This window comes from Pelobates fuscus, chromosome 10 (genome assembly GCF_036172605.1).
Source record: "Pelobates fuscus isolate aPelFus1 chromosome 10, aPelFus1.pri, whole genome shotgun sequence".
NCBI classification, from domain to species: Eukaryota; Metazoa; Chordata; class Amphibia; order Anura; family Pelobatidae; genus Pelobates; species Pelobates fuscus.
In genome coordinates, this window is record NC_086326.1 from 134,371,532 (window position 1) to 134,393,290 (window position 21,759).

A 21,759-nucleotide genomic window follows, 5' to 3' on the forward strand; every position below is an offset into this window, starting at 1 on the left:
GATGAATACGGGTATGGATTTTTAGGAGGAGAAACCTTATGACTTCTTTCTCTTTTATTAAAAAAAGAAATGCACTTGTAAAGTAAATTTAAAACGGCACTCACCATATGGGGACTGTCCATATGGGGACAGAATTCACGGTGACATCGCGTCTGGTGGCCGGTAAAGATGAGATTTATTTACCTGAACCTGTTCTTTCGGCTGGTCGTCTTCAGCAAGTGTAAATCATTGATCTATAAAGGATCCCCCAAGCTTGCAGGATTCTCCATAATAAAAGCCAATTCCATGCAGCAGTCACTGGTGACGGCTGGTAGCTACACCCCGTGCCTAGAAGTGTTGGGCGTAGGACAAATAGAGATCAAGTAGGCCCTACTGTATCTCAGTATATCTCTTGACTAGTTTGGAATTTCAGTGAAAATCCAACACCACTAAAATGAGTATTTCATGAAGTGGCCGTCAGAATAGCTGAACTGAAAGCACGGCTGGCCTTCACTGTGATATTCACTTTGAATTCTCACCTTAGTGAATAAGTCTGATGGGTATTATCAAATTGGGAGACTGCTGTCTTTGTTCTACCTGTGACATAATCCAAGATGAAATAGTTAATGTCCTTGTATCCCTGAGGTTGTCAAATACAAGGTGAGCTGCGTATAACCGAGGTTGCAGAGGCTCCGTGTGGAATCAGAAATTGGTAACAATTTGTCTTGGACACACACAGGAACACTCATTACTCAATCTCTTACATGAGAAATAACAGCATTATTTTTCTTCTTCTTTTTAACCATAGGCAAATGGGGTTTTCCAGCCTTGTTCACATATAACCCTGATGAAGAAGTCCTTTCAGTCGAATACTATAGGTCAGACAAACCAGTATTGTCTCTGTACACATTTGGGTTTAAATTAAATGTCGCACAGTAGGTGCCATAACCACATCAACTGATTGAAGTGATTATGGGTCCTGCATCGTCAACCATTTTTACTTATTTATTTAGCACATATGTTCTGTGCCAGGCCCCAATGATGAAACGGTGGAGGCGGAGCTATGCTCTGCTTTACTCAATATTGGGGTACATGGCACTGACTGTCTCTAAGCCAATCACTCAATTGGTGACAGGCATCTGAGGACGTAGACCTGGTCTTTTTGTGCAACGCTAGCCCTGTGGGACACATCCCGGTATAGATGGCTGGTGCTGGGACACGCGCCGTGATCTCTTCCATTTTCAGAATTTTGCTGATCAAGCAGGAGATATCCAAATTCCCTAGGAAGCTCAGTGATACTGGTTCAGCAGGCAATGTTGCAAGGAGTTATACTCCTGAGATGCCTGTGTCTTCTTGGGTGATGTCAGTCTTTTTAATCCTGTGCGAATAAAGCATTATTTTACAGTGAGCACAATAGTGACACTTCTGATCTGATTTTCATAGATTCAACTCTGCTCTTTTTGAAATTGCCAATATGGACTGGCTATGTAGACTATATGGACATATGGCATTTGTTTTTATGGATTTTATATTACTAAGCTGCGTTGTCTGGCTCTGGGTTTTCTTGGATAGACCGATGCTTCTGAATGTTTTATGAGGCCTGTGTCCATCACTTTGATACTTTGCAGGTACATATACTGTTCTGATACAAGTCAGGCTCAAGTGACGATATGAAGTCCTGGTGTCCTATATAGTGACACCATACCCCCCAGCCTCTCAGTTTGGGTCTTTAGTACGGCTACAGGGGAATGTGACCATGAGTACAAAGCTCAGCCATTATTTATTTATCTTTATACAGAACCATCTTCCCAGGAAAACAAACTATGCTTATAGAATTAAACCGCCTCATTATTTACACATCTCCCTGCTGACTGGTTTGATTTTGTTTCAGTGGTATTGTAATTACAAACCCTATAACTGCTGGGGAGTGGCGTCAAAATGCAGTGACGCAGACTGTGGCTTCCATAGGTATATATGGTGTTTGCTATTTTCTAAAAGAACCTGCATTGGTGCTGAGTAATGTCTCGACGTCCTGGTTGCCTGTAGCGGTGAATGTGTCTGCCACACCTGTGTGAATGTGAGTCACTGGTTTCTAACATGTGCGTTGTAAGATGACAGTGTTGTGTAAACCTGGAATAAAATGCTTAGTAAGGGCATTATCATAAGCTGATAATTATTTTATTACATTTCATTAGAACGTACTGGTTTTTGAAAAAGGAGTCATGGCTATAGTGGTGTCGCTACACAGAATAACTTTTTTTTTTTTTAAACTATATAAATGTGATAGAACAGGGAATAGACACATAGCATTACAATGAGGCTAAAACAGATCAAATGAATTTAAAGGGAACCATATAGTCTCCAGAACCACTGCAGCTCCATTTGGCAGCACTCTGGAGGAGGAGGTCCTACAAACTTCAGCATGGAATCCATGCATCTGTATGGGGAGAACTGAACATCTGTATGAGAGGCGGATTAGCACAGCATGACGATTTGCCGTAGTAACACTGAGCTGGTGGGTGCAGCTCAGTGTTACTGATTCAGGCATTTCCTGGAGTTCAGAATATAAGACTGCTCAACAATCCAGTGTTTAGAAATAAATACAGTTAAATGGTTACTCTAACCCTTATAATTAGTTCTAATTTTTTCTCAATTTTTTTTTGGGGGAGGGTTGTTTCTTCCCCCACATAATGCCCTAATGGCTTTTATTTTTATTTATTTTTTTACATTTATTTATTAGAATAAAACTTACCTGAAATTCATTGTCAAAGCTCCTGGCGCTTATCCCCCTCCTCCAATGGATGTCACGGCAGCCCGTGCATGGACCAATCACAGGCTTCTCATTTTGCCAGCATGCGAACGCTCTCAGCTGATGAGGGGACACTGCAAGGGAACCTCTGCCTGCAAGAGAGCATCTTCTTACATCTGTCTCTCAGAAGGGGGAGATTATGCTTGCAAGGGACCAGACCGGTCTCAGGACCTTTCTCAGTGGTATACCCCTCGCTCTCAGTTGCCCGCGTAAATGCTTTCATTTCATTCATACGTCCGTCTTGTTCTTGCATTGAAGGGGTTGGTTGGTAATGGCATTAGTGAGCTGTGCAATACTTTTTCATTATTCACCCAACTGCCATCTAATGTTGCATATTGTGTTGCAATCATCGATTAAACGGTAAATAGTTGGTAAGTCGTAGAAAATAAACTGGGCTCCAAATTCATGTTTGTTTGGCTTTTACCCATCCCAGTGATCTCTACATTTCAGTCCTTGGTGTTGAGTGCTTTCTTAAAGTCTACGTGCTATTTGGAAAGGAATTTACGTGGCTGCTAATTGTGTCTGATGGCACTTAATTCTGCGTATGTTTATCAATTCCTGCCCAACTCCAGAGTATAAAAACATAGCTGTATGAAGTTTTAGTATGCTTATAAAATATTTATAGCAATAGGTGTTACCATAACCACACTCCTTCACAGAATTTTATAGGAGCCAGCCAGGATCACCATAAAGGAGCTCCAGGCACCATGATGACTTGGTCAGAATTCAGCTGTTTTAGTCCCTGGTGCTGGCTTCCCTTTAGGGGTTAATCTGTGTACGCATGGTTTACATGCACTTCTTAAGCTGTTGAATGGGGAGCTACCGATTGGCTTAGAGCATTAGCTGACATTCTCAGCCAATCAGCGGCATCTCTGTCCAATCCAAGACTTCATATTTAAAGAATCTGAGAGAAGCAGAACAGGGGCAGAGCTTAATGGCCCTGGAGAGAAGACCTTAAGGTTAACCCATTCATGAACGGTTTAACCCTCAATGGTAAGCAGACCCCATTGACTTCTTGGCGCAGAACTTATTTCCGATGAAGTTGTTCTGGTGCCCAGAGATGCCAGTAAAATCACTGTACAAATAAAGAATAACATAGTGTTAGGAATACAAACCTTTATTCCTAACTGAATAAAACAAAAAATATAAAAAAGGTAATAACTTTTTTGTTTGTTTTGCATTTTTTTACCAGTGTCGAGATTCAGTACCTGCAGCTGCCTTATCTACCACCCGAGACTCTGTCTTCTTATCCAGTCCAATCCTCCAAGGAAATTGGGGATGAGAATTGCAGGCGTGGGCGGCACTTTGCCTCTCCAATCACGTCAATGCTCTGTATGAGAAGCATTTTAGGAGTTTACTTGTGAAAACAGAGTTAGACTTCATTGGGATTAAGTGATGTTGGTTACAAGGATACTATAAGTGCCATAAATGCAAAGCTGTATTCCTGGCACTAAAGCTCTCACATAAATGGCCACCCATACACTAGATCAGGCAACCTTTGGCAGTCCAGGTGTTGTGGACTAGAACTCCCATGATGCTCTTGTAGACCTACATCTGGCAAAGGATCAAGGGAGATGGAGTGCCACAGATCCCAACCCCTGCACTAGATAGATTGTCACTTCGCAGTTAGCTGATACTCATTCTTTGTCCCACCCCCTGTACATTCTTTTATGAAACCAGTAGTAAAACTTCACACAAGATTGTGCAGGGGAATATTATACATGTTGCTTCCTGTGGAGCATCACTGGTCCTGCTCATAACTTGTCATGGTCCATGAGTAATACCGATCTAGACAAGGGTGGATATAGTGTTTAACCTTTTCTGGCCTCTTAAAGGCACACAAGCACCTTTCATACTCCGTGTTTAGGGGGATGACACAAAATTCGCAAATGGACTGATTACTTTATAGTTTGTGGTTTATTTTTTTTTATTTTTTTTCACTTAAATGTAATACTGGTGGAGGGTGGGGGGTGACAAACAACTTTGTTTCCATTGTTCTAAGGCTGTGAAAAGTTTTACAAGCCTCTTGGCTGACATTTACCGCAATCATTAATCATTTCTGGCCAACTTCAAAGCCTCTTCTCCAGCCTTGCACAATGGAATCCAGTAAATGCCTGTCTCTTGAAGATCTGAGGTGTCCCTAGTCTTTTAGGCTCTTCCTTGTGGTTCTTCTTTCTGGTTTCAGACAAACTAGCAAGGACTAGGTGGCTGGCAGACAAAAATGTTACTTGAGACAATGTACTAATTTAGATGATCTAGCTTGATAACAGTACTCTTATCACATGTAAATGGGGAAATAAATAACGGCTGGCTTACTTTGATGTATTTTCTACTATTCTGACTAGACTGGGTTTTTTATGATATAAAGATATAAACAATTTTATATTTTTGTTTTTTTTATTTTTTTTAAATTTAAATTTTTTTTATTTTTTATTAGGGAGATTTCTTGCAGCTATTGCTTACCAACTTACTAAACTTGGATGAAAATTAAAATTTTGTCTTTGTTGGCAGATCCCTGGAGTTATAAACACTTCATGACCGGTGCGCTAGAGCTGTGGAAATGTTGTAAATTGTATCCATTGTCCTGAATGGGTTAAGAAATCTGAAGCAATTAGGGGAATTAATGGTGGCACTGCAAGAACAATACCCTCTCCATCTTGGTTGTGGTGCTTGGAACCTTTCTCTGTATACTTTATCTTGTCAACACAAAACTATGTTTCACTCTTTCTCTGGTGTGTGACTTTCACACTCCAATGTCTAGCGTCCCCATTCTGCCATTTTTATACTAGTTTGGTTATAGAACGTGTGGCCTGCTCCACTCCTTGACTTACAGGAACTCACCACTCCATTCCTTTCCTTTCTTGCTGTAAATGCCTGGCTCTGAACTTGACACACATCTTGTAGTTAATATGTTGGGTTTAAAATACCGTATATACTCGAGTATAAGCCGAGTTTTTTAGCACATTTTTTGTGCTAAAAAAACCCAACTCGGCTTATACTCGAGTCAATAGTCTGTATTTATGGCAATTTGCATTGCCATAATACAGACTGGGGGAGAGGGGGGCTGGCAGAGCTGTAACTTACCTGTCCTGCAGCTCCTGTCAGCTCTCTCCTCCTCCGCGCCGTCCGTTCAGCACCTCGGTCAGCTCCCAGTGTAAGTCTCGCGAGAGCCGCGGCTCTCGCGAGACTTACAGTGTGAGCTGACAGAGGGAGCTGCACGGACGGCGCGGAGGAGGAGAGAGCTGACAGGAGCTGCAGGACAGGTAAGTTACAGCTCTGCCAGCCCCCCTCTCCCCCCACTGAACTGCCAATGCTGGACCACCAGGGAAGGAGCCCCCCTCCCTGCTATGTATCAAGCAGGGAGGGGGGACGAAAAAAATAATTAATAATAATAAAAAAAATAATAATAATGAAATAATAAATAATTAATTAAATTAAATAAAAAAAATAATAAATAATAATACTAAAATAATAATAATTAAATTAAATAAAAAAATAATAAATAATAATAATAAAATAATAATAATTAAATTAAATAAAAAAATAATAAATAATAATAAAAAAATTATTAAAATAATTAAAAAAAATTAAAAAAACATTGCCCACCCCCACCAAGGCTCTGCAACACACACACACACTGCATTCATACACACACACTGCATTCATACACACACACTGCACTCATACACACACACTGCACTCATACACACACACTGCACTCATACACACACACTGCACTCATACACACACACACTGCACTCATACACACACACACACTGCACTCATACACACACACACACTGCACTCATACACACACACACACTGCACTCATACACACACACACACTGCACTCATACACACACACACACTGCACTCATACACACACACACACTGCACTCATACACACACACACACTGCACTCATACACACACACACACTGCACTCATACACACACACACACTGCACTCATACACACACACACACTGCACTCATACACACACACACACTGCACTCATACACACACACACACTGCACTCATACACACACACACACTGCACTCATACACACACACACACTGCACTCATACACACACACACACTGCACTCATACACACACACACACTGCACTCATACACACACACACTGCACTCATACACACACACACTGCACTCATACACACACACACTGCACTCATACACACACACACTGCACTCATACACACACACACTGCACTCATACACACACACACTGCACTCATACACACACACACTGCACTCATACACACACACACTGCACTCATACACACACACACTGCACTCATACACACACACACTGCATTCATTATACACACACACTGCATTCATTATACACACACACTGCATTCATTATACACACACTGTAAATAAATATTCAATTAATATATTTTTTTTAGGATCTAATTTTATTTAGAAATTTACCAGTAGCTGCTGCATTTCTCACCCTAGTCTTATACTCGAGTCAATAAGTTTTCCCAGTTTTTTGGGGTAAAATTAGGGGCCTCGGCTTATATTCGGGTCGGCTTATACTCGAGTATATACGGTAGGTGAATTGTAAATAATAGCAAGCCAGGCATGTGTAAAGAGGTCATGCATTCTCTCCCTATTCTTCCAAAGATCTGAACCAGCGCTGCCATTGGGTATATCATTTGCTCCCTCAAGGGCTTAATAATTTAGGTATTTTCTCCGACTTTGCCAGGACTGCGAGGGGAAAAACACTCTAGAAGAGCCTGTATGGTGCAAGCCTACGACATGCTTCCTCTACCAGACCTTCAGGGATGAGGCCTTTTTCAATCATGAAATGTAGGAAAACAGTGGGTGGGTGGTCAGAAATGTTTTTGTAAAAAATCGTGAGATTGTGAAAGCAATTTTTTTTTGTTTTTTTTTTTTTTAAGGGGGGAAAAAAATCCTTGGGATTTGAGGTATGAGTGATGTGTAAAAACAGCTGGGATGGGGGATGACCAGAAGTTCCACAAGACGTAATGTTGGACAAATGCCACAATTATCAGTTTGGCAACTATTGTTGTACGACAAATAAGTTATCCAGTGCCCGGGCAGATTTCTGAAGACAAATGACTCGTCCAGGGAGCTGATGCAATCAACTACAAGTCTATTGGAATATAATTAAAATTAACAGCACGTGCAGCTAGCAAAGACTTATGAATAGGCCTGAAAAGCCAGCCCTCTTCCTCCCTGGGAAATATCAGTAAAGCAGTTTTAAATTAAAGCAAAGCCTGTCTGCCTAGTTCTGGTTATAACTCCGGCAATGTGAGTACATTTAAACTTTTGATGATTTATAGTTCTACATTTGCAGGGGAAGCTGAATTAAACACTAGAATCACTAAAAGCACCCAGGCAATGTCATCACAATGAAGTGGTCTGTGTGCAGTGGTCCTGTATGTTTAACCCTTCAAGGAAAAAACATTTGCTGAAAGGCCAGTGTTTACCTTGAAGGCTTAATCATGCTTCTATTGACTCTTATACGGACAGCCACTAGAGGCACTCATGTGGCAGTGCAATGGCAGCTCATAGAAAAGCATTGAATAATTAAGTTTGAATCTGGCACTCGCCGTCCATGTCCCCAATGCTCCTCTATGCGGAGTATAGGATTGGACTATCACCAGAGGAAGCCATGCCTCCTCTATGATGCTGGAGGCAGAAAACTGAGCAGCGCTGAGGGAGTCTTGGTGCTGGAAAAAGGCGAGGGGGGGAATCTCTGTATCTCACTATGGACAGGGGAACTATAGAATACTGTAGTATGTTGGCTTTCCCTTTTTTTTTTTTTTAAATGCAGCAGTTTACTAGTACACAAATACAGTGAAGAGGTGAAGTGGCTATAACCTAGATGCCATGAGTGTGTCCTTTTTAAGTAGAACGAGCATTACCATTAAAAAGTAATAATTAAATGGTGCTCACATTGCTTTCTGGTGCCCAGTCAACCAATGCACTTTTAGACACTGACCATGAAGGGAGTCCGTTTACATGGCTGTAAAACAATCTGCTACACTATGGTTATTTGTAATTCAACTGTTTATTATTTTATTTGGGGTTTATACTCCAGGTTAGAATAATTTTCACTACATGGGTTTAGAGATAATGGGGGAGATTAAAAAAAATTAAAAGTACTTTTTCCATCCGAAAAGTGGCAAAATGTTTGCACCACTATAAAGTTGATTTTTTTTTTTTGGCAAAAACTGGAGGAATTTACTATGCAGAAAACGTAAGGGTTACAAAAGCAAATTTATGCAGTTTATAGTCCTCGCCACACTGGTCTCCATGCTGCCGGTTCCACCTCCTTGGCTGAGGTCATCAATCTTGATGATCTCAGCCAATCCAAATGCTTCCCCATAGAGAAGCATTGGGAGGGTAGTGTGCATGTTAAATCGCCATGCTGTGCTAATCCACATCTCCTCATACAGCTGCATGCAAGCAGTGCATCTCTATGGGGAGCATTCAGTGTTTCCATGCAGAAGATTACAGGACTTCCCCCTCCAGAGTGCTGCCAAAAGGAGCTGCAGTTGGTCTGGTGGCTATAGTGTCCCTTTAAGTGCATTTAATATGCTTTAGCCTCATTGTAATGCTATGTTTCTGTCCCCTGTTCTATCACATCTATATAGTTTTTGGGTGAAGAGAAAAAACACAAAATAAATGTGTAGCGACACCACTATAGCCATGACTCCCTTTTTATAACCTCTTTCTGATTGGCAGTATAGCTCAGCCAATGAAAGGTCAGTGTGAGCGGAGTCTCTACCTTGATGCTGCCTCACAGCCAATGACTGACTTCTTATCCACCCTTGATCCCCCTTTAGCAGGCTTGAAATGCTATACAAATAAAGTCCTTGCTTAGATGTGAGGTGGAGGCGTGTGAGTGGTCCTGCTCACACTGATTTATCATTGGCTGAGCTGTGTGATTTAATTCAGGAATAGTCTTTGTGATAATAGGATGCATGGCTTGACTGCAGGCTTATGCTGGAAAAACTTCAACTTTTATTTTTGTTGTCAAGCCCCCAGCTGTCCCTCCATAGATCCCATGCATGCGCAAAACTACAACGGTGATCTAGGCTCCTGGCTCCTAAAGAGGACCACAGGGAGAGCATGGCAGCAGCCATGAGGGACCGGTTCAGTTAAGTATAACTCCCCTTCCCATGCACCCCATAGCTAGTAGTCACCGCCAGTGGTCTTTGCAAAATATGCAAAAATAGGAGAAGGTGAAAGAGAGATTCTTAAGTGTTGAGACATTTTCAGTGCACCTACCTAACCCTAAATGCTTAGAATGTAGCACACCTGGGGAGAAGCTTGATTGAAGAAGCGAAATGCGCTGTGCAGCGGCTGTACCAGGTCAACCAACTGTTCGTAGACCTCTGCTTTTGAATGGTGTATCCGTTTCTTTTCTAGCCCTTTATTTTAAGGGCTGTCGGCACAGGATCACTTGAATTGTTACTTAGTTATGTTTTCATCTTTCTCTAATAGTATTTTTTTCCCCTTGTTTCTTATTCCATATTTGTCGTTACTCCCAGTTTGGTACTGCATCACTCTTTGAACCAGGACTTTTATATACTTCATGAGAATCTAATTTTTCGGTCTGTTTCATGTCAAAAGATGATGCGTCTGCAAAATGTTTCATCTATTTACTTAAAGGTGGTCTAGACGTATTTCATTGTAGTTTCATGTCTTTCTGAGTCTGCATTGTATCACCGACTGAAAAGGGACAGCTCTATTGAACTTTTTGTATTTCTGTGGGCAATGTTGCAGTGTCTGCTGCCATGCTTGGTTTCATCCATAATCTCCTTTTTATTCCTTTCTTCTTTTGTCATCCTACAATTCTTGTCTTCATTTTATTTTTTTAACCCTTAGGGCTAAACATTTCTATGTATTTAACCTTCACTATGCTGTTCCATTACATTTCTTTGCATTGCCGTGCTAATGCAAGGCCACATTTTTCTATGAGAATGTAATGCTTTAAACACAAGTTGATCTTCTCTAAATGTGAAAGACTTTTTAAAATATGTATGTTCTACAGATGGCCCTAGGTCTGTCATTACTGCCCCAGGAAGTTGTTTTGTGATAAATTGTTTGAAGTTTAGCAATATCTTGATTGGTTGGGAACACAAACCCAATAAACCAATCAAAATGCAGCTTTTGTTTCCCACTTTATCCTGTATCTACTTTTCTGATACCATTGTGTTTTTTTGTTTGGTTTGTTTGGTTTGTTTGTTTTAAATACAGGACTTTGAATAGAAAAATAGGTAGTTTTCAGTGAGTCACGCTTTTTTTGATTTCTGTTTTCACATGAAATTTAAATCCGTTTTGCTCATGCCTTTTTTTTATAGAAAGGGATGGGGAAAGCAACGTTTGTGTGTTGAGATGGCTGAAAAGGTATGGGAAATCTGTTTTAACACTTTCCTTAACTTAGAATAAATAATAGTGAAGAAGGGTTATAGTGAGACTTTAATTAGCGGTGTAGAACTGTTCTGGGGGATTTATTTTTGTAACACGCAGCTCTCAGTATATTGATCTTGCCATACTCGTTAAAGTTTGATGCTCATCCTTCTGTAACCGAACACTGGCATTAGTGCGTCTAAACCGGATTTATTGTATTATCCCTGATTGCTGTGCACAGTCAGATTGTTTTTTACTAGCGAAAGCAATGTCGGGAATTCAGAACAAATTTCAAATTTAAGGCCAAATGGCTTTAGTGGGAAAATTCGCAAATGTCCGCTTTACTTCCAGTTCAGCTAGTTTGGTGTAAAATGTGAAATTGATTTTAGTCCGTAACCCTGTCAGTGCGATTCAGTGCGTAGCTCATCTTTATTTGTTGAGTGTGGTCTCCCCACAGTGCTGGTTATTGATCTGTCCGTGTCTAGTCAAGGAGTGCCCCATGGCTCCATGCGTTTTTATTTCAGACTACCATCATTGGATCATTGGATCATTTAAATCATTCTAATACAGAAGATCAACAACGTTCGTGAAGAGCCAAATAAGTCAATTTGGAGTGTTACTTACTTTAGGTTACTATTAACTATACTATTTTTTTTTTTTTTTTGATGTGTTTTTATTTTGTTTAACGCAATGTTCCTCCATAATCGCACGCCTTTCTTCCCCCTCCCACCAGCCTGCTGTTTCCCTTTTTGCTGGAGAAATACTGTGGCACATATTTTCTTGCAGGTCAGCTGTTGCCTTTCTGCAGTGGCCAGCTGACCCATGAACTACAGTGTAACGGATCCACTGGCACCCCGACTGAGTACCTCCGTTAAAGGATGCTCCTAGCGTTTCTTGAGGACTCCAAGCACTCTGGCAGACACCACAATCAGCGAATCTGAGAAGCATATGAATCCTCTCAGGCCTCTGAATGCTGTAGACCATTGAATAGGAACCATACGAATAGGCTTACACTCCTAGCAGTCAAACTGGAACAGCATACAATAAATCCTTCCCCCAATAATGAGATGACACTTCACTTTGAGGGTAAAACAGGAACTCTGGACTGGCTCATCCAGCCTGGCTTTTATTGCAATAATACACATACAGTCCACACCCAGGGGGAGGCATAAAATACCCAATCACATACATGGTTCAGCCCACACATCCCCTCCCCTCAGATAACATTAAACCCAATTATCCGGTACACCTTTTCAGCCAAGTTCTGGATGTACCCCAAAAACAGGGGGTAAACCTTTAAATCTATGATAGCCCTTATTCAGGGGGACAACATATTCAAAATTCAAGTCATTTGGATGAACGGTTCGGGAGATATGGGGTTCCAAAGATTTGACCGACCGCATGGGTAAAATATCCGAAAACAGTTCCATGCATTTTGGCCCTGCGGTCGGTCACAAACAAGGGAATGAAAACAGATGAATTGCCTGTGTTATAGAGCCTGGAGAGGGTTTGAATGAATTCCCTTGTTTGTGGGGTTCTTTCTACCGAACGGCGGGTCATTCGGTAGTTTCTATACGAATTTCTGGAAGTATGGAGGTCTCAGCGGTGTTTGCCTAGTCAAGTGTCCGATTTTAGTTCCAGACACTCGACGGCAAAACACCGCTGTTCGGTAGTTTAAGATGGCCGCCGCCACATGTTCGTTTCCCGAATGGCGGCCACCCAGAGGACAAAGAATACATTACACTGATTGCCGATTACCGTTTGCAACATTGTTGCAAACTGTAATTGGAGGCACACTTATTCCTGGGTGGTCTGGTTGTTCGGTAGTTTCACTCAATATAATGAATGGAGTGATTCTACCGAACAATCAGAGGAATGCTGCATACATATCCCAGGTTAAACTCAACACATAAATACATATGTAATATTAAAGGCAGTATACTGGAATATGCTCCACAGTCTTAAAGGGACAGTAGTCCCAATATGTCCATCGTTTATTTTAAAGGGCCAGTAGCAGCAATATAAAGTACAATATGCCCCAAATAACCCAGGGGCCATAGTCAGCAGGTAGGAGGCTAGCAAACAGGCTTCTCCAGGGCCCAGTGGCGAGGTTGGTTTCGCCACATACAGCTCCCAGATAGCTTTGCTGTGCACATAAAGCAATGCTTATGAATAAGCCAGCGGTGACATAGAAATGGGTCAAGAATGAGTAGGTGACATCTTGGCTTGGTGAGAACTCTTTGCCGAACCTGCAGAGAGATAAGCAGGAAATACAGAGACTTTTTTTTATTTATTTATTTTAATCTATATTTTTATACAACATGTAAATATTGCATTTGTTTTGTATTTAAATTTAAATGGGCCACCTCCTACATGGAGTGTCTATTTCACGTTATACATTTTTCTATTGCCCCAAACAATATTTAGAAAGATACTAACTTTTTTCCGTCCCATATGAGGTTGGAAATACTATAAACTGACACAGGCAATACATTTTTTTTTTTTGTTCCCCTGCTGTAATGCCTGTGTACCTACAACTAGAACTCTGTGACCTCTTTTTGGCTGCCTTTTTTTTTGTTTAGTTTGTGGGTTTGTTTATTTTTTCTATCCTCTTGTTTTTTCTTGTGTCCATTGTTGGAGGCACTGCTACGATGTTTGGTGCAGATGTCATTTTTTATTTTTTTATTTTTTTGGGGTCTATAAAGGATTTTAGAGACTGATGGCTTGCACATTTAGTGCACATTTCCCCTCAAGTAATGAGCACTCTGAGCATGCAGCTTGTATTGTTAATCCCAAGTAATGTGTTCACGGTTTGGCTCACTGCATCTCGGAGTCTGCTTGATATGATCCGTCTGACCAACCAAGTGGTGTAAAGCTAGTCATTAGACATAAACGTGGCCCAGTTAATCAGGGCTTTTGTTTTGGAAAAAGAGCACTAAACTGCATGCTGTTGAAATGGCCATTGTATTCATATAATCACTTCATCCACGGGATCCTGTCTAAATGCAACGCATTGTGTCTGACGGCCTCCAATTACCTACATGGGAGGTATCTCCCATAATCCCCTTTTCCAGATCATTTCATTTGAGAAAATATCTGCCATCAAACTTCCTTTTGTAGAAGAAAGAAAAGGTACATCTGTTTGAAAATGGAAATCTAAATTTAGTCGATAGTGAATACCAGTAGCTCAGAAAGCAAACATCAAAATGAAAACATTATAAAGCTTTGTGGCTTTTAAGTACATTTCTAAATGTGTTGTGTGCAGCCGTTCTCCACTAACCTCGAACACATTGTCAGTGCTTTGTATTGTTCCCCGTTTTAACCCTTTTGCTGATGGTGAAAGTCTCTTGCTGTACCATGAGGATCTAGTCATTACGATTACAGCCGGATGGAATGTGACCGTTCTAAGTTGCCATGGTAATCTCTTCTGCTTAGTGGCTATAACATTTTGAGTATTGATTTTTTTGGTTAACCTCATTTCCAGTGACCTGAGCAACAGTGGATAAGCAAAACCGCTTAGTTAACCGGGTAACCTTATTAATCCGTACAGGACAAGGAGGTATTCATTGATATAGATCTATAAAAAGACAAATAATTGCAGGAACATAAAATGGGAGACCCATCCTGTGTGCTAGGAGGGGAGGCAGTGTTAATGTCTTGTTGTCAAATTATCTTAATATTCTAATTGAGGAGGTTCCTTGCGGAGATGTTACTCATACATTTTCAGGATACAGAAACTGGGCTTATGATTTGTCAATGTTGAAGTTAGCCAGCTCGTACACTGATATCTCAGAGTACCATAACCACTGCCATTGGAGTGGTTGTGGTGCCTGCAGTGTCTCATTAAATATTACATTTCATGTTAAAAATAACGCCCCCCCCCCCAGCAGGACAGACATATTTTGCTGCGCACTGTGTATTGAGAAAGGTCGTTATGCCTGAAACCTTTGTACTGTATTTTGCATTGTTCCTGTATCAAATATCTGCCAGTACCGGTGCACCCTAACCTTTGTGCCTAAAGCTTAATTTCTCTGGTCCGGTGGGTGTACTGGAAAAATGAAGCATTTTCTAAAGAATCGTGTGTCCCCAAACTTGCCTTCTACGTGGCAAACCATTGTTGAAAGACAATCCTTACCACGTCTGTGCGAGTAAAGAAACCTTTTCTTTTCCTTTTTTTTATTTGCCCTTTCACACACACAAGATCATTTTAAAGTACAAAGAGCATTGCACTGCTTTAAAATGTATAGCCTGTAATCTACTTGGACTGAGCTCTGTTGACATTCCTGCTGCAGGTTCAGAAAGGGCCCGGTGCAGCTTTTATATTCCGATCTATTCTTTTAGAGTTATTTAAACATTTCGCTTAATATTGGAAGGGGTAGTTTGTATATGTTGTGCTTTGTATAACAATACCATTTTGTTGTGATTAGAATACACAGTAACGGATATGTTTATGATTTAATGCAATGACCATGTCACAGTCTATTCTAAGGAAGGAGGAGCAACGTGTAAGACATGGGGTACATTGATAGGACAGCAGATGTTACCGAGTAGCAGTAGAAGCTGGTGTGTCTGCCGAAGACATGGTATCACTTTAATGACCCTAGATAATAGGTTTACACTATCTAGGCAACTGAAAGAGTTCAGTCTCTTTTAGCTGGCATAATAGGAATCTCTGAGGAAAAGGCAAATAAATACTTGTCTTAGGCTGGACTTCATCTCAGACGTACGGTTATAATATACAGAGGAAGCGTTGCAAGTTTGGCAGTGGTGTGTGAAGAATTTAACACTTGTGTTATAAGAACGCTTTATTGCATGGTTGTATAAATAGATTCGCTCTGCAAAGTCAGTGCTAAACCTGAAACGCACTACCAAAGTAAGTATTTCCAGGTTTATTGCCAAATTCGAGTATGCTGGCAGCTTAACCACACTGGTATATCAATGTGACACATCTCGCATGAATTGAGGAATAGGTGACCGGGACTCGTGTCAAGTTACCAATGGTCAGAGCAACTCCCATATTTACGATATAATTCCCACACCACATCCTTCAGAGAAGGACAAAAGTGGCGTTTTGTTCTGTATCTTTACCCTGATGCTTATGGGTTGAAGAAATTGAGAAGTCAGTGAACCATAGTTCTTCTGGTTAAAGGAACAGCCCAAAAGTAGATCCCTCCCAGATGTTTTCAAACTACAACTCCCATGATGCTTTGCGTTCCTATGAGGATTTTGAAGACGCTGGACATCTTAATGCAAAGCGTGAGGACGTCCATGTCATTACACAGAGTTGAACTTTGAGAAACCAAGAAGCACCTCTAGTGGTTGTCTGGAAAACAGCGACTAGAGGTCGCCTTACCACTGCAAAGTAAACATTGCAGTTTCTCTGCCTATAGTGTCCCTTTAATAAAAGGCAGAACAATTGTCTCTTGCCCCTTTACATTGTGTCCTTGTGTGTTAAGAGCGTGTGATCTCATAGATTTATAGTGAGAATTATAGACAAAGCAGATCCCCTCCACACACACACACACACACACACACCCACCTTGAATTGGACTTGTGGTCTTTTCTAGATAATTTAAAAGGACACTCTAAGCACCAAAACCACTACAATTTTATGCCTGGCAATATAAGAAAACAGGCCGTGGTCACACATGTAAAAATACACACATTTAGTAGTTGCCAGACAGGCAGCCACTGGAGGTACTTCCTTTAAGACCTTTAAAAAAAAAAAAAAAATAATAATGCAATGGTTTTCACGTCTTGATGTAATCCCGTACAGCATGATGACGCAGAACAACGCTAATGCTTGTCATAGAGAAGTATTGGATTGGTGGAGCACAGCGATGGTAGCACGTGGTGTAGCTGGGTCAGAATTGCAGGGAGTGTAAAAAACGCAATTTCAGATCGAAGGCCAAAGTAGCCGAATTGAAAGCATAGCTGACTGGGAGAATTTTTCCGGTTCAGCTATTTTGACTGGTCTTCTAACCGGTCTCCAGCACTGGTCTATGTTAAGAATTGGATTGAGATTGTGATGGTCTCATGAAAGCAGAGTCCCTCCTGACAGCAGACTGTCTCTGGATGTAGATTCCACAAGTTTTCATAGCAATTGTTCTTGCTATGAAGCAATAAAGGAATACTCAGAATTAATTATATATGCATTTTTTTTAAAACCATATAATGTTCATTTTAGGACATATTGCTCTGTAGCAAATTGGACTAACTTGCGTGCAAGCCTTCCTATACACCAGCCTGGCATCCAATGAGAAAGTTATACACTTTTCATGTGATACAGTTTTATTAGATCTGTACATCACATTGAGTGACATAATTATGTATCCACCCAAACCTTTCTTTATTTAGCTCAAGCCCAGCCCATTGAGTTTCACTGTGCATGCAGCGTTTTTTTTTTGATAATTAAATTATTCCTTAATTTAATTGTACATTTACTTGGATGGAAGATATATTTCTCATTGGAACGTTCTGGCTGCCTGTACCAAGCATCGTCTGCCTGCTTTAACAAGTTAAATTACCGGTAATAGTTTTTTTTCCTATGTTGCCACAATAGTTTTGAGGATGAATACACAGGTATTCTTTTAAAGTAGATCTGTTTGATGTCGGGCTGATGTCTCCTGGAATGAGACCGAGATATAAAACTAGAAATTGGACTTTTAAAATTTATTTTATTGCATGTAAACAATACCGTTAAAAAAAAAAAAAAAAAAAATGTGCCCTAACGCCTGGCTTACAAATCACTATTCAGCTCAGCCATTCAGGGGTTAAAAATTCTTGCTGTCGATAGTTGTTAGTTTTTTATTTATTGTTTGAAAAGTTTAGTAACTGCATAATGGACCCATGGAAGGTAAGATTACACTTTAATGGCCATTTTAGTGATGCTAAAAAACAAAACAACAAACTTCATTTATTTAAATGGGCATAGGGATAGTGCGCAGGTAACTTTTTTTTCCTTTTTTTTTCTCCTTGGTTTTGAATGTAATGGATGTCCAGAGAAGTCGCACTGGCTAGCTTTTTACACAGAGACTGGGGTCCTAGTGATGAAAGATTCTCCCTCTCCTCTGAAGGAGTTAAAAAAGCCAAGGAAATATGATATATAATCAATGTAAAATTGGCATTCGCACTTGTCTGCACCTGGTTTACGAACATGGACACTATATAAAAAGTTTTGTAATTTGTACTTTAATTATTTGTTTTACTGGCATCTGAAGTGTTAACTCTGAGAAGTGCAGGGATTGCTGTTTCCTATGTTATCTTGCACATCCCCTCTGTTCCCCATCAACTTATTTCCCCCTGAGAACGTCTCCTTGCCTACTGTCTGCCTTATCCTGCCTTGCTCTGTTGGCAGATCAGGAGACGGAAGAGGAGCTCAGTGTCTTGGTCTAAAAGACAATTGCACCTCAAATTAAGGTGAACAGCTCCGTATTTAAAATTGCAAGCAGTCTGGCTGAGTTTTTAACCCTGCTATATTATTATTGCCATTTATATAGCGGCAACAGATTCCGTAGCGCTTTACAATATATATGAGGGGGGATTTAACTATAAATCAGACAATTACAAGAAAACTTACAGGAACGATAGGTTGAAGAGGACTGTGCTCAAGCGGGCTTACAGTCTATAGGAGATGGGGTATAAAACACATTAAGACATTTTAGTAACTTCATTATTTCTTTCTAATGCTAGTCAAGTTACGTTGGAGAAGAATATTTGTTAATATTTATTTTTTATTATTTAAATGTAAATTTTACTGTTTAAATTATGTTTGGTTTTATAAATACTGATTTGTGTGTAACTCTCTTTCTCCTTAGATTTAAACAAGTTGGAAGAACTGATGCATCTGCCATCTCATGGAAGAAAAGATCCAAGTTCGAGCCTCTCAAGGTTCCAAGCTTCCAAAATTTGGTGCATCAAAACCAGTAGGAAGCTTATTGCAACGGCCATCAAGCCGTACGCCTGCTGGTTTACTAGGGAAAACTAACTTCACTAGGGTTGAACAGCACAATGACCATGATCGACCATCTACATTGTCTTTGAACTGGTCAAAGTCCAAGTGCCAACAAAATGGCCAGATATCTAAAGATACATCTTCTGATGAAAAGGTACACGATAAACATTTTTCTCACCCATATATGGCAGGTGACAAAGATGCATCTAGACTAGCAGGAACAGCAAAAACTGCTGGAAAGCAAAACAATGTGTTGATGTCACGTAAAGAGGATTTAAATGAAAACTTAGTGTCTGGACTGCCCAATGCTGCTAAATTTACAAAAAGTACAATTTTTGGACGGACTTCCTGTTCAACTCTTAATGGTTGTAAAACACAGGTCAATGGATACTACTCCAGTAAGCCTCCAGTGGGTTTACAGAGGCCAAGGGCTAATTCTGCCACAGTTAGAAACTTTTCAGACAAATCCACAGACAACACAAAATCTCTTTCCCGTGTGACAAGATCTCAAAGCTTTTCCCATTCTACTCAAAACCCATTGTTCTCCTCTGGACCCCTTACTCGATCATATTCTTTTACCAGAGATGTGGAACTCACAAGACCTTACACTACTCAGCATGCACCCTCCAGACCTGCTCCAAAGTTGAATATGCTGTCCAGGACTTCAAGGCAGTATGAGCTGGCCAATGGTAATGAATCCCATATAAAATCTAGCTTTACAAGAACATTCCCTGCAAGGCCTTCTTCTGGACTAAAGGCTCCTGGTTTATCAGATGGATCTGCAGCTCCCCTCTCTCTCTGTTATAAAATGAGCCGTCCATCTTTACTGAAACCCAGCAGAACACAATTCCAAAGGGAGATAGTCCTCAATGGTACAAGGTGTTCTCCTGATTCTTTAGTTACGAAAAAAACTGAACACCTGATTACCAAAACAGGTGAAGAACCAAGTGTGCAGCAGCAGGTGGACAAGAAAGAACTGGACATTGATAGTTACATTCTTTATGACAAGTTGGACAAAAAAGAAAGCATAGACGCATGTTATAGTGAAGATGTTGATGAGCTTTCCATCTCCTCTTTATCATCTTCCGACAAGAGCGAAGATTTCAGTGATGACTTTGTTGACCTGGAAGATGGAAATAAAACGGTTACTGCTGTGGAATCTGGGAACAAAATACTTGACACATCACCTGCTGAATATTCCTTAAACTCCCTTCAACATGACAACAAATATATTCTTACTAATACAGACGATTGGCTAGGTAAGAGTATACCAGATACTTTTCTAATTTATCTGCAGTGCTAATGAAATGCTTTTTAAAAATATAGATTTTTAAGTGACGTGATATGTTTTTTAAATTTATATCTTGCTTGTAGTCAGCCATAGCTTTTTGTACACATCATTCATGTTTGCATCTAAGGTTCTCATTTAAAGCTCCCTTTTTACTAGGGTATTGCCTGCGACTTTGGAATTCTATGAGGTTTTATAGTACCAACTGTATTCTCTAGGCCACACAGTTCTTATATTGTCTTCCTAAGGCGGTCCACTGTCCTGCTGTAGTAGTACCCTGGCTAAGTTCCCCGGTAATGGGGCACACCATTTATGAACAGTTTGCTTCCCTAATCTGGATCCCTGCTGGTCTCCGATGATCCCTGGTGGTTCGGTGACGCGCTTCTGGCTTCTGCAGCTGAAAGCCACAGCAGAAGACATTCATTGGCTGAGAGTGTCAGCTGACCACTCTTGACCAACGTTTGTCATTCTGTGCAACGGAAGTTGCACAGAATATTTGTTAAAGTGGTGGGCCATCACCTGTTCTCTGCAGAGAGTCGGTATAGACCTCTGTGCTCAGAACTGCTCAACATGCAATTTATTTGCTGTGTTTATTCCTCTCCCTCTATAGCAAGCAAGGCACTTGCTAAAGAAAGAGAAGAATGTATTGACAGATGTTGACTTCAAGAGTGAGGATCCGCCTTTTTAAAGAAGTGTTCAAATGCAGGTTCAGTTGTCCCCAAGGTGGGCAGAAAGAACTCTGGGTAGATGGAGACAGGAAGTATCTGTTTAATAACATAATAGCGAATTTGTCACTATTTATCGATAACATACATTCATTGCTTAATGGGTCTTAAAGTAATCCTTGCACATCAGGCTCATGTGAACCTATATATACAAACATTTGCCTATTGTTTACATGGCTGCGCACATTCTCTATTAGAAGCATTCTACTGGCCAGGAGATTGTTGGTACTCTTGATCTCTGTCGGGGAAATAAAGACCCTCTCACAGCTGGATTTAGTAACCACTCCTAAAGGGGACCCAGTATCTAAACTATTAGAAAAATGTAGACATATGTATTATAATAAATGTATGCATTAACCTTGAGGTTTCCTTTAAAGGGCCACTCAAAGTAGAACACCTTTGCATCATTGAAAAATGTTTCGTAGGGCAATGGGGCCCCCCAGTCCAGTCCTCCATGCACATGAGCATGCCCACTTACGTTCTAGTGGAAATACTAACAAAACCTTGATTATTTGTGTGCTAATAAAATGGGGTTGGTAACCCCTGGATTAAACTGTCCTGTTTCCTATTTCCTTGCCATAAGTTGCATAA

The 21,759-nt window shown here is 40.5% G+C and overlaps 1 protein-coding gene across 4 annotated transcripts in view; it reads left to right on the plus strand.

Annotated features, from left to right (window-relative positions):
* The window catches only part of CCSER2 (coiled-coil serine rich protein 2), a 198,945-nt gene that overhangs the window by 66,966 nt on the left and 110,220 nt on the right, over positions 1-21,759 (plus strand). For all 4 annotated transcript variants that reach the window (XM_063435387.1, XM_063435386.1, XM_063435389.1 and 1 more), the window contains exon 2: positions 19,019-20,414. In XM_063435387.1, the coding sequence (XP_063291457.1) occupies positions 19,058-20,414 (1,357 nt within the window). In that variant the 5' untranslated portion in view covers positions 19,019-19,057. The remainder of the gene's footprint in view (positions 1-19,018; positions 20,415-21,759) is intronic.